Source organism: Camelina sativa, chromosome 10 (assembly GCF_030686135.1).
Source record: "Camelina sativa cultivar CO46 ecotype springtype chromosome 10, ASM3068613v1".
NCBI lineage: Eukaryota > Viridiplantae > Streptophyta > Magnoliopsida > Brassicales > Brassicaceae > Camelina > Camelina sativa.
This window is the reverse complement of record NC_141889.1, coordinates 10,752,472-10,768,367: the sequence shown is the minus strand read 5'-3', so window position 1 is coordinate 10,768,367 and position 15,896 is coordinate 10,752,472. Positions and strand designations below refer to the sequence as shown.

The following is a 15,896-nucleotide window of genomic DNA, read 5'->3' as shown; positions in this document are numbered from 1 at the left end:
ATTGGCATCTTCCTCCATCTACCCATGCATGACAAATGAATAAAAAGCTGTTATTTTCATATGACGTCTCTATAGAATGCATATTATATGTATCCTTTTAAAAAAATTATTTCCTTGTCGTCATTCCTTTATTTTATTATAGGCATTTCAACAAATTACATTATAGGGTTCATACATAGAGTAACAAACAAATGATTTATCAACAAATTCTATATCTGCATGAAACACGGAAGATTTTTCAATGACTAGACTCTTCTTATATAGATGAATTTTAATCAAATGAATTCCACGTTTTACCTAATCGGATATAGAACAAAAAAAAAAAAAAAGGAGATAAATCTAGTAATGTTCGGCAAATTTTGAATTTCATATTCGTTTAGCAAAACTAATTGTACATTCATTTCAGACGAGACATGACAACGATTCAATACAAAAGTTTGGTATAAACAATGGATTAAATTCTCTGTATATAGATGATTGTCTAATCAAAAGGACATGAGTTTAAAATGCAATTTCCCTTTCAAGTGATGCATATTGGAATAGTTAGTACTGACTTTGCGATGTTAATTTACCTAATTAAATCAGAACAACAACCAAACGCAAGCACTAAATAATACTAAACAAAAAGGGTGTCTTATTGTTATAATTAATCACCCATCTTTTGACCTAAGTTTCTGCATTAGTTTCCTCTTTATTTTTAAGTACAATAATTAATAAGAAAAAAGTTATGAAACAAGCACAGATGGATTAGGTTATTATGTCCAATTCATGAGCTTGTCTCCGCTTATTGCTCGCTTTAAAAGCTAATAACAAAATGGAATCTAATTATTATTGATATCATCCATCTTCTTATTATATACAAACATACACCAATAATAAGAACAAAGTAAAGTGCGATTCACACTTGTTCCAACTCATTCTTATGCACACATATAATAGAATTACATGCGCGTGCATATACACACACATTCACATATTTTCGTATATATAAACAAAATTTCTTATATAAACCAAAATTTAGTTCAACAATTTTGCCATTATATTATATTTTATTTTCAGCAGTCAAGTTATTTGAAAACGTTTGGGTTAGTTTGTGTTTGGAGATGGGATAAATTATCTAACCTTAGAAATTACATGAGATAACTTAGTGTATAATACATACACATATCTATAGCAATTTTCTAGTAATTCTTAAAATTTGAATAAGCAAAATAGGTAAAAAAAATATATACAAAATAATAGAGAGACCACCTGATGCTTGATGGAAGAAACAAAGAAGAACAAGAACATATATAATGGGGGGATTCTAAAGGGATAGAGGATGAGATGTCAAAACTACAATAATGGAGCAAAGCAATAGTTTTCTCCACTTGGCTTCTTAATATAATATCAAACACGAAAAACTTACACTTTCCTAACCAAAAATAATAATAATATACATATGCTAAAGATATACAAAATTCCATATTAATAACATAGGCAAAAAAATATTTATTTAAACATAAATGCAATGTGTATGTAAAACACCCAACAAAACAATAATGTTATGTTCTAACAGGGGTATATTCAATTTGGCATTTTAAGTGATTTGCGTGAAATTTACAAATTCTATGTTATTCAATCATGAATTTTAAAAAGTCTATTAAAATTCACTGTTACTGAACTGATGATTTAAAAATCTACTTTAAAATCCATTAAAATCCACTGAACTAATGATTTAAAAATCTAATTTAAAATCCACTGTTATTCAAAACAATTTTGTGGATTAGGATTTTAATAATTTTTAGGATTCTGGAGGATTTGTTTAGTTAAAAATACAGAAATCCAAATCTCATAGTTTTAGGTGGAATTTGAAAGAATTTTACAGAAAATCATATGAACTTCCCTAAAATCTATCAAAATTCTAAATTTACTAAATTCCTTCAAATTCTCCAAAATTATGGTTTGAATACACCCTCTAAATTCCATCAAATTCTCCAAAATCATGGTTTGAATACACTTCTAAAACTATTTGTAATGGAAACAATTATATTAGCTATCTACTACTTTAAGATAGTTATGTCCAAAAAATTAAAAAAATTAAAGATATTTATAACAAAATAAAAAAATTTAAAAAGAATTATAAAATATAAATTTTGAGAATATAATTGAAGAGAAGAGGAAAGAGGTTTGGGTTGGTCGACTTTGCTAAGATAAGAGAGACTCACTCTCTCTCTCTCTCTCTCTCTCTCTCTTTCTCTTTTGAACCTTCTCTGCAAGAAATCATCTCTCTCTCTCTCTATAGAAAAAAGTTTGAAGCTGACTCGAAAAAAAGACTCTCTTTTTTCTTCTTCTTCTTTGTGCAATTACGAAATGGCGATCGAGGATCAAGAGAACACCATCCGTGAATTCAAGCCTAAGAACAGGAGAATCATGGTACTACTTTATAACAATACCCTTCCTTTTTAAATTTCTCTGTTTTTTTTTTTTACTTCTTCTCTGTTCTTCAAATGTGTAATGGTTTCTCATTTATCGATTTTTTCTTCTGGGTTTGGGTTTTTTGATTGAATTTGAAACTCAAAGTCTTGAAAATGGCGAAAAAGTAGTAATCTTTGTCTGTTTGAATTCAAAATGGTTCTTCATTGAACTGCTCTGTTTCGTTTCGTGTACCTAACACAAAAAAAAAGATTTGATTTTTGATTTTTATTTTTTGAAGAATCAGAACAATGGCTCATTTTTATTCTCTCTCAAGCTCGATTCCGTTAGTTAATTTTACTTTATTTGGTGTCACGAATTGGTACAATATGCTTTTTTTCTTCAATTATATTCGAAATTTTTATACTTTTAAACCCTCTCAAATCCAGTGAAATAGTGAAGCACGAATCTGGAACATTTCTGGGGTTTTTAATACGATTCCTTTTTCATACAACTTTTTTAAAAATGGAACAGAATCAAATTTCAAACTTCTATCACAAGATCAATTCCAAAGAATAAGAGTTTTATGAAGTTTTTAATGGTGGTTTAAGAGCAATGTCTAAATGTTCTTTTGAGGTATATTATACCAAATGGTAATGATGGTTTATGAAATAGATTGTGAAAATTGAATAATCTTTTTTGTATTGGTTGTTATAGGGAGCTGGTGGACCGGAGGAGGAAGACAACAGGTGGCCTCCATGGCTTAAACCTTTGCTTAAAGAGCAATTCTTTGTTCATTGCAAGTTTCATGGAGACTCTCATAAGAGTGAATGCAATATGTATTGCTTAGACTGTACAAATGGCCCTCTTTGCTCTCTTTGTCTTGCTCATCACAAAGATCATCGCACCATTCAGGTAAATGGTCTTGATCTTGAATTGTTGTATAATACTTGTGTCTCTTGCGAGGTTTTGAGATTGTCTTGAACTCTTGATTGGTTTTGGCAGATAAGGAGATCTTCTTATCATGATGTTATAAGGGTGAATGAGATACAAAAGTATCTTGATATAGCCGGGATCCAAACATATGTGATTAATAGTGCTAAAGTCGTCTTCTTGAACGAGAGGCCTCAGCCTAGGCCAGGGAAAGGTGTAACCAATACCTGCAAGGTTTGCTATCGTAGCCTCGTCGATGATAGCTTCCGCTTCTGCTCTCTTGGCTGCAAGGTACATTTCCAATACTACCAACTTTTCATTTTTTTATTGAATCAAATAGAAAGAAACTTTGATTTATAAGGTTGATACTCTTATTTCCCCCTCTTTACACGTTTCATATAGCAAATCAGGTCTTGTACAGTTTCACCTAACATTTGCTTGCATTTTTTGGTAAATTCAATTCCCATTTAACCGCAGGAAGAAAAAAAGCAAAACTTTTGAAATTGGTCATCCTGAAATCTGATAGTATATGTTTTAACAGTTTCACCTAAAAAAAGCAAAACTTTTGAAATTGGTCATCCTGAAATCTGATAGTATATGTTTTAACAGTTTCACCTAACTTTTCTTGTTTTAATCGTCTTCTAGAAAAAGATCGAAACATATCTTTTCTTGGAATCATTTTCTGATAAAGTTACTTTTCTCTATGTTTTTGGGAAATGAAATAAAGATTGCTGGAACAACTAGAGGATTCCAAAAGGGAAGGGAGAACCTTCTGATGGAAACAGAGGATTCAAGTAGCAGCATTGGGATTGGGAAGAACATTACAAATCTCCAGAGTTTCAGCCCATCAACACCTCCACTTACTACATCTAGCAACTGCAGAATCGCCAAGCGAAGAAAGGGAATACCTCATCGATCACCGATGGGATAAGAACCGATTAAATAAACGAAGCTTTTGCCATTAATGCCAGTTTTTTCATCTAGAAGATTTACACGCAAAGGTAGCTAATACAGAGACTTGTTGTCTCTTATCTTTTCTCATATACCAAAGAAATGGTCTTTTGCTTGTGTTAGCATTTGAAAAAAGGTATTAAGTTAGGTTTTGTCCTACTAATATGGGAAATATGTGAAAATTGTAATGTGCTTGTTTTGTATATTGTGATGCAAAAAGGGTAGAAAGGGAAATATAGGGGTTTTAGTGGGAATAAAAACAAAATTAGTTTTTGGTTTTTCATTTTATGTATGCATGGTGTAAATTTGGTTTGGTTAGGTGCAGGATCTGGAATAATTTAATAAATAATGAGATTTCCTACCTTTGTTAATTTTTTTTGCAATTTCAAGAAAATATTAGGCTGAATGAACGATTCATTTCAAAGTGTTTGGACTTAAAAAAGTTGGAATAAAGATTTTTTTTTTTATTTTTGGCTCTGCCAAATAATAACATATGGTCCTTAGCTGAATAAATGGAGCGAACTTTAAATATAATTGGTGTTGTGATAATAAATTTAATTTTATTCGGTGTAAATTGGGATATTAATTCTCATGGGACATTGTGTTGGAAAGCAATTTGGTAGGGAAGGTCATATTTGCTTTCTCTTTTAACTTTTCTTGAGAAGGGAACCATTTGGGACTTTGGAATATATGTCCACTCTCAAAGAGTTTTGCTTCAAGTTATCAATTAGCAGTATAATTATATGGAACGAACCAAAATAAAAATGTTACTTCAAAAAGAAAATTGATTAGTTTCAAGTTTATAATGTTTAATGCTGTAGTCTCTATAAAACCAATTAAATTCGGAGAACAAAATACTTGAACTAACGCATCAAAAGAAAACCATCTAATGTACTCGATGAGATCCAATTAAAAAAAAAACATATCAAGTTTAATCAATAGTAAATACATAAACTGTAATAAAATTAAATTCAATTGTATGTGATGATTTAAATTCTCTAAAAAACCAAAAACTATATAAAGACACAGAAACTTAAAACCTTTAAACTAAGATGATGATGTTTGTATCCATTATATTTATATGTATGTATGTAAAAATTTCTCAAAGTGTAAATACAATAAAATATGTTTCATACTTTCATATGCCCACCCCGACCCCCAAAAAAATATAATGTAAAGGAAACTAATCAGAGTAAGGGGAAGTATGTTTAGAGATATGATCTAGTCCTTCCTTGTGTCCCAAGAACCAATCCACCACTTGAGAATGATCTTTTCAAGTCTACATGCTTCACTCTGTTTCCACTTTCAAGATCATTATTTCCCTCTTGATCCTCTTCTCCGTCTCTGCTTATCCGCATAACAATATCCGCGGCCGAGAACCGACGTGGATGATGAGAACTAATCGCAACACTAACCACTTCCCGATGATCAACAACGACTACATTTCCTTCATTGCTTGTAAACTGATCAAGATTCATCACCACAACACGATGATCGGGTTGTTGAGTGGTAGGGACGATGATCTTAGCCCGACAAAGTGGACAGTTTGAGTGAGACTTGAGCCACCGGTCGATACAAACGACGTGGAAAGTGTGGTTGCATTTAGGCAACAACCTTAAGCTCTCGTCTTCGTTGAACTCTCCAAGACATATTGAACAATCAGTACCGTTGATCTTGAACCCATTTTGATGCTTCTTTAACTTGAAGAATCCAATCTTTTTAATGACAGCATCGTCTAAACCGGTGTTTGACGACTCGTGAGCAAAAGGATCGTCTTGGTCTCCATTTTCCGACGAGTTAACATCAAGAATGAGATCTGATCTTCCGGTTTCCGAGGCAGCTTCATTGTTGGTGTCGTTGGCGCAGTACTTTGAGACAAGAGTGTAGTAAGTTGCCAAGAGAAAGGCAGTTACAAATATTCCAATAATGGCAATAACAAGAGGGGAGAGGTTGGGGTTTGAATCGTTTGATGAAACGCCGTCGTTTAGGAATTGTTCATAAGATATTGGTGGTGGAGAGAATTTGATGTAACTACACCATTGAGGGCAAAATGTGGAACATAAGCCTTGAGTACAGTCTCTTGGATTTATATACTGAGTCCAAGCATTAGGATTTGGATCGGACTCCATGAAAGATGGAAAAAAAAAAAAAGAAGAAGAGGAAATTATATCCTTGAGGGACAAATCAAACAATGATCATTCTTATAAATGTGATCATCCACATCGTAGCATAAAGAAGGTACGAATTTTGTTTATATATGTGTTATGAAATGAGGTTTATAGATGTGGAAGGTACTAAATTTCATATCTTATAATATAGAATAGAGATGCTTGTGGTATATGAGAAGTTTTGCTTTGTTTCTTTGGGTACTCCCATACTTTTTTGTTCTTTTAATGTGACTTTAACTTTGTTCTTTAGCTTCTTTTTTCTTTTTCTTTTGATGATATAATTGGCTTGTTGACTAAGATATTGAATGTGGTACGTTAATATGGTTAGCTTTGATTTTGATGTCATATATTTCTATTTGAAAGATCTGTAATAGTGTTGATTTAAAGTTTTAAACATTACATTAACATAAATAAAAAGTCCAACCTACCCGAGTTTGACCAAAAGCTTCTTTGGTTTGGGCTGTTTGCAAAGCTGAGCATCGACCGCAATGGTGTAGTTTATAACTTCGGTTACTATCCTCATTGATAGTTTGATATATACCTTGAATTGATATGCAACAAGAAACAATTCCCCAAGAAAGTTCAAGTAAGCCCGAGTGTTTAAGTGACAACATTGGTCCAGTTACAGAAACGGATGGAGCAACAAAGAAGCTCTCAAACGCAAAGTCTATATCTTCTGCTCACTTTTTTTTAGGGATCAACAAATCGGCTGATCTTGAATCAAAAACTACACTTGAGGAGTTATTGGTAAGTTGATCATGTCAAACACTTCTTGTGATATCCTTATGATGTTTGGATTGATTTGATGATATGTCAACAGGTGATAAAAAGATTTCTGGTCGTCGTTGGTGAACAAGTCAGTCTTATCATCAAAAGTCACTCTGTAATGAAAAAAAACTCATCACGGCAAAAGTTTCATGCACAGAAGAAAAAATCAGACTTCACAAGACTGTCTTTAACTTCTCTGCTCATATGCCACACAATCAGATCTGAATCCAAAAATAATGTCAAGTTTACAAGATGTCGTGAGTTACTAATTTACCAGAACTTTAACCGGAACCCGGAAAAATGAACGGTTCCGATTATAGCAGATAAAGCAAAGGCGTAAACGGTTAGTATCAGAAGAGAAGAGAATGGAGAAGCAAAGATGGTATCTATAGTGAGGTTCACCATTCCTGTACCAAGGTTTGCCTGTAAACAACGAGACAAGTGAAATCAGTTTAAAGAGGATCAAGATTGATAAGGATTGTGGAGAAATCAGTGGATAAGAGACTTACAAGCAGAAAGGTAGCTAATAGATTTTGGTCAATTGCTTCTTCAAGTGATGAAAGTTTGTTCATAGGTATATAACTAGACAGCATAAATATCCCCAGCGCCTGAAAATAAAAGCAAAGACGAATCAAATCTCAAGTCAGAAGACAAAGTCTTCATCATTATGATCAATTCTGAACTATAAAGAGACCTGAAGATCTTGCGCGAGCGCCCAAGTAACGTAAGGCATGTTGCACTGCAGAAGGTAGAAATGGTTTCAATCAAGACTGTCGCCTAAAATGCTTTTTCAGTTTTAAGTGAGTATCATTACCGTTCGACGAGAAATCCTCTCAACGTAGTTGTCAAGAAGTATAGTCACAATCCTGAGACAAACATACATATATATACCCATGAATATCTTATCATAATGAGATTGAATGTTCTATTACCGCTTGCTTTTACCATAAGAGAAGAGAAACGAGAAAGACTCTAGCGACTGAGCTCGTGGTGCTGCGAATATTTGAATGTTTTGCGTAAAAGAGACGATAGCCTAAGTGAACGCCAAGGAGGTACATGCCCCAGTAACCTGAATCAAAAGAAAGTTAGATGCGGAAGAATCAAAAGAGAGTAGTAAGTAAACCAAATCAAATCAAATCAAACCTTACCAAGAATGCTAAATACTCCTTCCTTGTTTTTGCTGATAATGTCACTTCCTCTTTCGTCAGAAAGCAAATATGTGTTTAGTCCACTAACCAACCAAGTTTGGTATCCTGAGAACCAATGGAAGTTGAAGAAGCTAGTTAGGTTTCACTATCTTGTAATTAAGAGAGAAAAGGAAGTAAAATTGGACTGTACCTGCAAGAACAGCGAAACCTAGGATTCCACAGTACTTAGCTGGTATGTTAACAAATGATGTGAGAATAGATATGGCTGCAAGTGTGAAAAAGAAATTCCAGTGTACTCCATATTCTGTTACGTGGACCTTCATATAGTTTAGAACCAACAATGGTTAGACTCTGTAAAGTGATAAGCATCAAGGCATAATAAAGAGGAATCATGGAACGTTTATTTACCTGATAATCTACACCTGAAGTAGTCCAGAGACGAATAAACCCGAGTAATAACAGTGGAGCAGTTGCTTTAATTCCAGTTATCCAGTTTCTGAAGCAATGCAAGTAAAAAAATTGGACCAAGTTCGCATAATACTGAAGTAATAACAAAGCATTTCGAAAAAGGATAATGGGGTGCTAAGGAGAATCACTCACCCTGGTGACACGTCTCTAGCTTGCCGAGAAACAATAGCATTTGCTAAAACAAAAGAGCCGACCCCAAGATCCATCTGTTTGCATTTCATATTGTAATATCAAGACAGATACAAAGTTACTAATCACAATAGGATGAACAAATCTCATATTAGTTTAGAGCCTAAAGGACAATGAGGTTTGACATTTCAAGCATACCAAGCTAGTACCGTAAGTCTCTGTCTTGGCGTACCTCCTCGGAAAGATAGTAAAGTCAACCCCCAAGATACACAAGCATGTAATAAGCATCTGCAAATGGAAAATCTTTCAGAGTAGATGGAAAGATAAAAGCAGAGTTGGCTTAAAGTAAAACTAAAGCAATGTTGTATACCAGAGCAACTCTATAAGAAGATACGCTTGCTCTCAACGAGAGAGACTGTTCACTCTGCACCCCTGAAGAAGATCTAGTTTAAAAAGCTTCATTTAGCTTAAGTCAAAACCCGTAACTAACACATTGTGTGTCTTAAAAAATAACGAAAAATGCCATGACTTACAAGTTCTACCTTTTGGATCTCACAGAAAGAATCAGCAACAACAAAGATAACAATACTGTTCCATGATAGACCCATTCTGATAGAACCTGTAATCAGTTTCGATGATTATAAAGAAAGCATCAAATGTGGCAATTGGCTAGTCAAATGTGCTCACAAAACAAAAAGTGGAAAAAAAGTTTGAAAGGAACATACGGTGAAAAACAGGAGCATGGGGAAGACAATGAAGATGAAGTCCAAGGATATGGCATAAGTATAAGCCTTCCAATTTCTTGAAACAACAACCTCATCGTCGTTTTTCTTCGATGAAACGGCTTTACCACCATTATCATCTATAACAAACATGTAACAACATCTTTAGACTAATCGAACTAAGATAAACATCACTCAACTTCAAAAAATCACTATGCACTAACATCTTTACACCTCAATGATGATTCCTATTGCAAAAAAAGCAGACATTTTTCGAAATTCTATGACCAGATTTGTTTACTAAGAAGATGAAATAGATTAAGATAACGAACCAATTTTGCAGTGAAGGCCAATGGAGTAACGCAAAAGAACCAAGAGCTGAAACCAGAAACGTCAATCAATCAATAAGAAACTGAGCAAAATCGAAGAAACGGGTCCAAAAGGAAATACACTTACAGGGACAATGGTCAAAAGTGCTGCGATTTCCAGAATTGAAGATCCATCAAGATTGCTTACAAATCTGCACCAAAGTCAATTCCAACAAAAACCCAATAAACAGAGGAGGAGGAATCACAAATTTTCAAAACTCGAGTAGACAAAAAGAGAGAAGCTTTACTCTTCTTTGAGATACTTGTTTGGATTCGTAGTCTGTTTTGGAAGAGAATCCATCAAAAACAAAAACTCAGAGATTAAAGATCAAAACTTTCGTCAGTCCCTTTTCCTCGTTCATCAAACTACAACTACTATGTGAAGAAGAAGATTTTAATTTGGCTCGAATCACGAACCGGCCGGTTCAACTAATATGTCCGGTTAGTAGGATTTTATCCGGTTCACATGAAATAGAGACAATAATAATAAAGCCCACGAATGTAAAAGAATCAAGACTTCCAAGACAAATACTATACAGATTTTAATTTCGCTTTAATCACGAACCGTCCGGTTCAATTAATAGGTCCCGTCGGTTCAATCAAAACTGTTATTCTATTTCATGATACACACAAAGTACATTACACTTTTTCACTTCAAAACTTGTGGTGTAAAGAAGATCGTCAAGAATTCCCAACCGGAGTCAGCTTCATTTCAGCCTTGGCTTTCCTCGCTTCACCATAACACCCGGACATCCGTAAACCCGACAAAACGGCTCGTCTCGCTGATGTCGGAATCTTAATACCTTTATTGTAACACGACAATAGCAGCTTTGAAGCACAAACAAACCTCATGTCTTTACAGAGATTATGCACAACAGAAGTGTAACTATACTCATCTTTCACTTCCATCGACTCAAAATATCTCATCGCTCGATCCACGTGACCCGCTTTACACAATCCATCAACCAAACAGTTACAAGTCACAAGATTCAATCCAATCCCCATCTCTCCCATACTTACAAAATGCTGTTTAGCTCTTCTCGTCTGTCCTGTCCTCAACAAACCATTGACTATAATGGTGTGCGTATACTCATCCGCTTTCATTCCTTTCCTCTCTATCTCTCCTAACAAATCATCAACCGCATCCAAATTCCCGTTTTTAAAATACAGATTCAACAATGTGTTGTACGAAACAATGTCATGTCTCCTACCTTTCCTAACTAGCTCTTGCATATACTCATACGCCTCTTTCGTTCTTCCTGTCTTAATCAAAGCGCTAACAACCGCGAAATACGCGTACCCGTCATATGTATAACCTTCTCTCTTCATCTCTAAGAACAACTGAAGCCCTCTTCGAATCCTCCTAGTCTTGAAATATAACTTTAGTATCGTTGTGTATGTAACAGCATTCGGAGTGTAACCTGATCTCCTGAGCTCTGTTAGCATCCATTTCGCAGTACCGACCCTCCTGGCTTTACAAAGCCCGTTGATAAGAATGTTATAAGTCATAAGCTCAGGTTTAAACTTACTCTGCATCTCTTTAAAAAGCTCAAGAGCATTGTCTATATACCCACACTTGCATAGAGCATCAAGGAGAACATTGTAAGTATCAGGACCAGGACTTAGCCCAGCGAGCTGAAGATCCTTATAAAGAACCCTAAACGCTTCTTCCTGTTTCCCTAACTTAAAATAACAACACATCAAAGTATTGTAACTCCACACATCAGGATATATACCCCATTCAAGCATTTCGTCGAACAGGTAGAGGACACGATCTAGCATCAGCTGTCTAGCTGCTCCAGCTATTAAAGAATTATACGTAGCGACGTCTGGTCTAATCCCTGCGTCTCTCATCCGACGAGTCACGGCGTAAGCTTCTTCTATACCAACGAATCGACAATACCCACTGATTAATGTGTTGTAAGTGACGACATCAGGGGGCACACCTAATCTGATTCCGTCTATGATTAAAGACTCGGCTTTCTTCAGTTTCCGAAACTTGCAGAGCGAATCAACGCAAATGTTTAATAGCCTCGTTGATAGTCCGGTGAAATTCACCAACCCACGAACCATTCTATCGGATTAATCCGAACAAACATAGAAGAATGGTAGAAGAAGAAGAAGAAGAAGCAAGATTTGCAGATGAATTCGTGGCATTTGGATTTGATAAACAAACGAAAGAATTGGAGAAAGTTCGATAATTTAGATTCAGATCTCGGCGAAGAATGTGATGGGCATCGGAAAAATCTAAAATTTTTGTGCTTTCTGCATTGCAGCATCTGAGAGGGGTTCTACAAGAACAGTCTTCAACTTCTAAGTTTATAATATTGCATAAGAAACTCCTACTTTTTTGTTTCAATCAAAGTAAGTCCCAAATTTAAAATATTGCCACATCACATAAACCAACAAATCCAAGACCTGCAAAAGCAAGACACTTGGGTTCAAGAACAATCTTTTTTTTTTTTTTTGGTAAGGGTTTAGGAGCAGTCTTCAATTTCAATGTTTATACTTATACTAGTATTTGCTCCGTACATACACACAGAATTATTATTTTTCATAAAACAATATATAACTAATCAATAATTGGAAAAAGTAATAGTAATTTACAATATTATTTGGTTGAATATATATTAGCAAATTTTGATGTTACTACTAAAAGTAAATTAATTTTTTAAGTACTTTATAATATAATTTGGTTGAATAATTGCATTTTTTTATGTTACTAAAAGCAAACGTAGTAGTAACTAGTAACTATAAAAACTATAAAATAAAAGTTTATAGTCAATTAAAAGTTAAATCTATACTACTAAAAAGGAGAAGCTATAAGCTCCTAAGGTTGTCTACCTAGGATTTAAAATATCCAATCGGAATTCAATATGTCACTAATTAACATTTTTTAAATTTTCAGAATTTCTATATTACGATATTTTTTAAACGACCAATCAGGATTTGATATTTCTTTCATTAACATTTTTTAAATTTCCAGAATTTTTTAGAAAAATTTTTTTTTTTAAATTTATGGAAATAAATGAACTATGTACAATATCTCACATCGGCTATAAAAGTTTTAGACAATGGTTCAGAATCAGTATAAATAAGATTAATATGTTTCCAACAACGAATAAGCAGAAAAGTTTGATTTATCAGGCGTCCAAGTTTAAAAGTTTTAATTCGGTTTGATATGATATTTAGTTGATAACACTAAAACTTTAAAAAGTTTCAAAAAAAAATATTATAATATTTAAAAATTTTAAAAGTTCTTAAATATTATAATTTTAAAATTTTAATAGTTTAAAATAAGATATAAATATTGAAACTTTTAAAAGGTTTAAATATTAAAAATATTTAAACTTCATAGAATGATTTAAAATATTACAATTACTTAACCTCCATAGAAATTTTAAGATATTATATCTATACTAATAAAAAGTTGTGAATTTGTTAAAAATACCCTTTTTGATATACCATTTTTCAAAAATACCCCTTTTTGGCCATTTTTATTTTTGCCCTCTATTAATTTTTAATGACCATTTTACCCTTAGATGAAAAATATTTTAATCAATAAAAAGAAAAACAAATTTTTAACGGCAAAAAAATTTCCAACATATTTTCCCGCCAAAATTTTTCGAAAAAAATTTACAAGGTTTTTAAAAGGTTTTATAAGGAGAAACCTTATAAAACCATTATAAACACCTTGTAAAGGCTTTTACAAGATTTTTAAAGAGTTTTAAAAGGTTTTTTAAACACCTTGTAAACGCTTTTACAAGGTTTTTAAAAAGTTTTTAAACACCTTGTAAACGCTTTTACAATGTTTTTAAACAACTTGTAAACGTTTTACAAGGTTTTTATAAGGTTTTTAAAAGGTTTTTAAAAAGTTAACACCTTGTAAACACATTTAAAATCTTTTTAAAAACATTTATAAGGTTTTTAAAAGCGTTTACAAGGTTTTGAAAAGGTTTTTAAACACATTGTAAACACTTTTCAAAGTTTTTTAAAAGAGTTTACAATGTTTTTATATGGTATAAATTTCAAAAATTTTGGCGGGAAAAACTTTCGATTTTGGCGGGAAAATTTGTTTTTTGGCGGGAAAAAAATAATTTTTGACGGCAAAATTTTTCGATTTTGGCGAGGAAAAAATAATTTTTGGCGGGAAATTTTTTATTTTTGGCGGGAAAATATTTTCGATTTTGATGACTGTATTTACTTGCTGTCACTCAAAAAATGGTAATTTGGTCATTTTGTACATAAAGAAGGGTAGTTTTAAAAATGATCAACACAAAGAAGTATTTTTAAAAAATGGTATGGAAAAAGGGGCATTTTTGAGAATGCCCCTTAAAAGTTGAAGCTATAAACTCCTAAAAGTGTTCATATAGGATTTAGAAAAACCAATAAGAATTAAATATTTCACTAATAACATTTTTGGAAATATAGTAGCAATCTATATTATTAAAAAAATTTAGAAAAAAAATTAAAATCTATAGAAATAAAAGAAATATGTACAACGTCGCACATCGGCAAGAAAATTTTAGACAATGGCTGAGAACCATTATAAATAAAACTAATGTGTTTCTAACTATAAATTTATCAGGTTTGCTTGATTTATGCTTATTTATCGGGTTTCCAAATTTAAAAGTTTTATTTGATTTATTTTAGCAAATTAAAAATTTTAAAGGTTTAAATATTTATTATAGAATGTTTAGAAATATTATAAATACCTCCATAAAAATGTTAAGATATTATAACTATTTAAACTCTATAAAAAGTTAAAGTGTCATTAAAATTTAACTCTAAAAAAATAAAATATTACAAATATTTAAACTACATTTAAAGTTGGAAATATTTAAAATATTTAATCTCTATTAAAAATTTAAAAGTTTAAAAATTACTAAATATTATATATCAAACTTTTTAATATCTTACTTATCTCCGTTTATGCTTTATATCTCTTATGACCTATAAAACATGTTTTTGTGTATGACTTTACAGATGATTTGATACTTTTGCAGTAATTTTTTTTTTAAGTCTAAGAAAGAAGAATTGAGGTCGCAAGACCTTGATTTGATGTTATTTGAGTTTAAAGAAGAAGGATCGACGAAAAAGCACAAATATTGTTTTAACCATACATGTGTTCATATTACTTTCTCTGCAAGTAGGGATTTTAGTTTGAGAAGTTTCAATACGTGTGGATCTAAAATCAAATAAGTATATGGATGAAATTATCAATAATTGGGTGCATGTGTTAACTATGCTGGTCTTCATGAATTACATAATTTTTATAAGAAAAGAAATGATTTTGGTCTTGAAATTTGATTAGTTAACAAGTTGTGTGGTAGTCTAAAAAAAATGTTTTTCAGTGAAAGAATGTGAAGAAGTTAACGAGGAAGAACAAGAAGAAGAATATAGCGAAGAACCGAACGGTAAAAGTAACGATGACAATTACCATAAAATTTGACAATGAAAATGACAAGAAAGAATATGAAGAATAAAAAGACATTAAATAAAAAACACGAAAACATAGGTGATAGCGATTAATTAAATATGAAAAATGAGATAAATTCATTATTATAAAATTATTTTGTATTTCTGGTAGTCAAAAAAAGGGTTTAGGATATATGAAGTCACCAATCATATATAAGATAATATTTCATTAACATCATTAATCATATATAATTTTTATCAAAATATATCAAATTCAAAACCTAGTTAATACAATAAAACTTGGATGCGTTTTTTACAGTGTAACACCTCAGGTTTAACTTTCATATTGGTGTTGACACATTAGATAAAATGAGTAGCCAATCAAATTAAAACAATTAATACACATCAGTTTTTTTTTTACGGCCACAT

At 32.3% G+C, this 15,896-nt stretch overlaps 2 protein-coding genes and 2 pseudogenes across 7 annotated transcripts; 1 reads left to right on the top strand and 3 right to left on the bottom strand.

Annotated features, from left to right (window-relative positions):
- The first annotated feature begins 2,149 nt into the window (after window positions 1-2,149).
- LOC104718539 (protein RGF1 INDUCIBLE TRANSCRIPTION FACTOR 1) lies at window positions 2,150-4,649 on the top strand. The gene is made up of 4 exons (XM_010436302.2): window positions 2,150-2,415; window positions 3,112-3,309; window positions 3,400-3,618; window positions 4,055-4,649. Exons 1-4 carry the CDS (start codon window positions 2,353-2,355, stop codon window positions 4,256-4,258), a joined length of 684 nt encoding a protein of 227 aa, XP_010434604.1. The 5' UTR covers window positions 2,150-2,352; the 3' UTR covers window positions 4,259-4,649.
- Window positions 4,650-5,311: 662 nt separating this feature from the next.
- LOC104718538 (putative RING-H2 finger protein ATL53 pseudogene) lies at window positions 5,312-6,688 on the bottom strand (annotated as a pseudogene). Its single transcript, XR_015569197.1, has one exon. The product of XR_015569197.1 is annotated as a putative RING-H2 finger protein ATL53 pseudogene (transcript).
- A 708-nt stretch (window positions 6,689-7,396) lies between these two features.
- Window positions 7,397-10,543, bottom strand: LOC104718537 (uncharacterized protein At4g17910). Of its 4 annotated transcripts, none has more exons than XM_087470564.1 (16): window positions 10,298-10,543; window positions 10,138-10,201; window positions 10,014-10,059; window positions 9,685-9,821; window positions 9,502-9,578; window positions 9,330-9,391; window positions 9,158-9,247; window positions 8,963-9,036; window positions 8,771-8,858; window positions 8,553-8,679; window positions 8,363-8,467; window positions 8,160-8,283; window positions 8,029-8,080; window positions 7,909-7,953; window positions 7,724-7,822; window positions 7,397-7,637 (listed from the first exon to the last, which is right to left on the bottom strand). In XM_087470564.1, the coding sequence occupies exons 7-16, from the start codon at window positions 9,245-9,247 to the stop codon at window positions 7,485-7,487; spliced, it is 957 nt and encodes a 318-aa protein (XP_087326690.1). In that variant the 5' UTR covers window positions 9,330-9,391; window positions 9,502-9,578; window positions 9,685-9,821; window positions 10,014-10,059; window positions 10,138-10,201; window positions 10,298-10,543; the 3' UTR covers window positions 7,397-7,484. The 4 variants fall into 4 exon arrangements, with proteins under 4 accessions (XP_087326690.1, XP_010434602.1, XP_087326689.1 ...); XM_010436300.2 differs by having other exon boundaries at window positions 9,330-9,402; window positions 10,298-10,450; XM_087470563.1 differs by having other exon boundaries at window positions 9,330-9,402; window positions 9,493-9,578; window positions 10,298-10,419.
- A 52-nt stretch (window positions 10,544-10,595) lies between these two features.
- LOC104720272 (putative pentatricopeptide repeat-containing protein At4g17915 pseudogene) lies at window positions 10,596-12,409 on the bottom strand (annotated as a pseudogene). Its single transcript, XR_015569195.1, has one exon. The product of XR_015569195.1 is annotated as a putative pentatricopeptide repeat-containing protein At4g17915 pseudogene (transcript).
- Window positions 12,410-15,896: the final 3,487 nt, after the last annotated feature.

Coding starts and splice junctions, on each gene's coding strand:
- LOC104718539 (XM_010436302.2), top strand. CDS start 2,353: ATGGCGATCGAGGATCAAGAGAACACCATCCGTGAATTCAAGCCTAAG. Junction 3,310..3,399: donor AAGATCATCGCACCATTCAG/GTAAATGGTCTT, acceptor TGGTTTTGGCAG/ATAAGGAGATCTTCTTATCA. Junction 3,619..4,054: donor TCTGCTCTCTTGGCTGCAAG/GTACATTTCCAA, acceptor AATGAAATAAAG/ATTGCTGGAACAACTAGAGG.
- LOC104718537 (XM_010436300.2), bottom strand. CDS start 10,350: ATGGATTCTCTTCCAAAACAGACTACGAATCCAAACAAGTATCTCAAA. Junction 10,202..10,297: donor AACAAGTATCTCAAAGAAGA/GTAAAGCTTCTC, acceptor ACTTTGGTGCAG/ATTTGTAAGCAATCTTGATG. Junction 7,954..8,028: donor AGAGGATTTCTCGTCGAACG/GTAATGATACTC, acceptor TACCTTCTGCAG/TGCAACATGCCTTACGTTAC.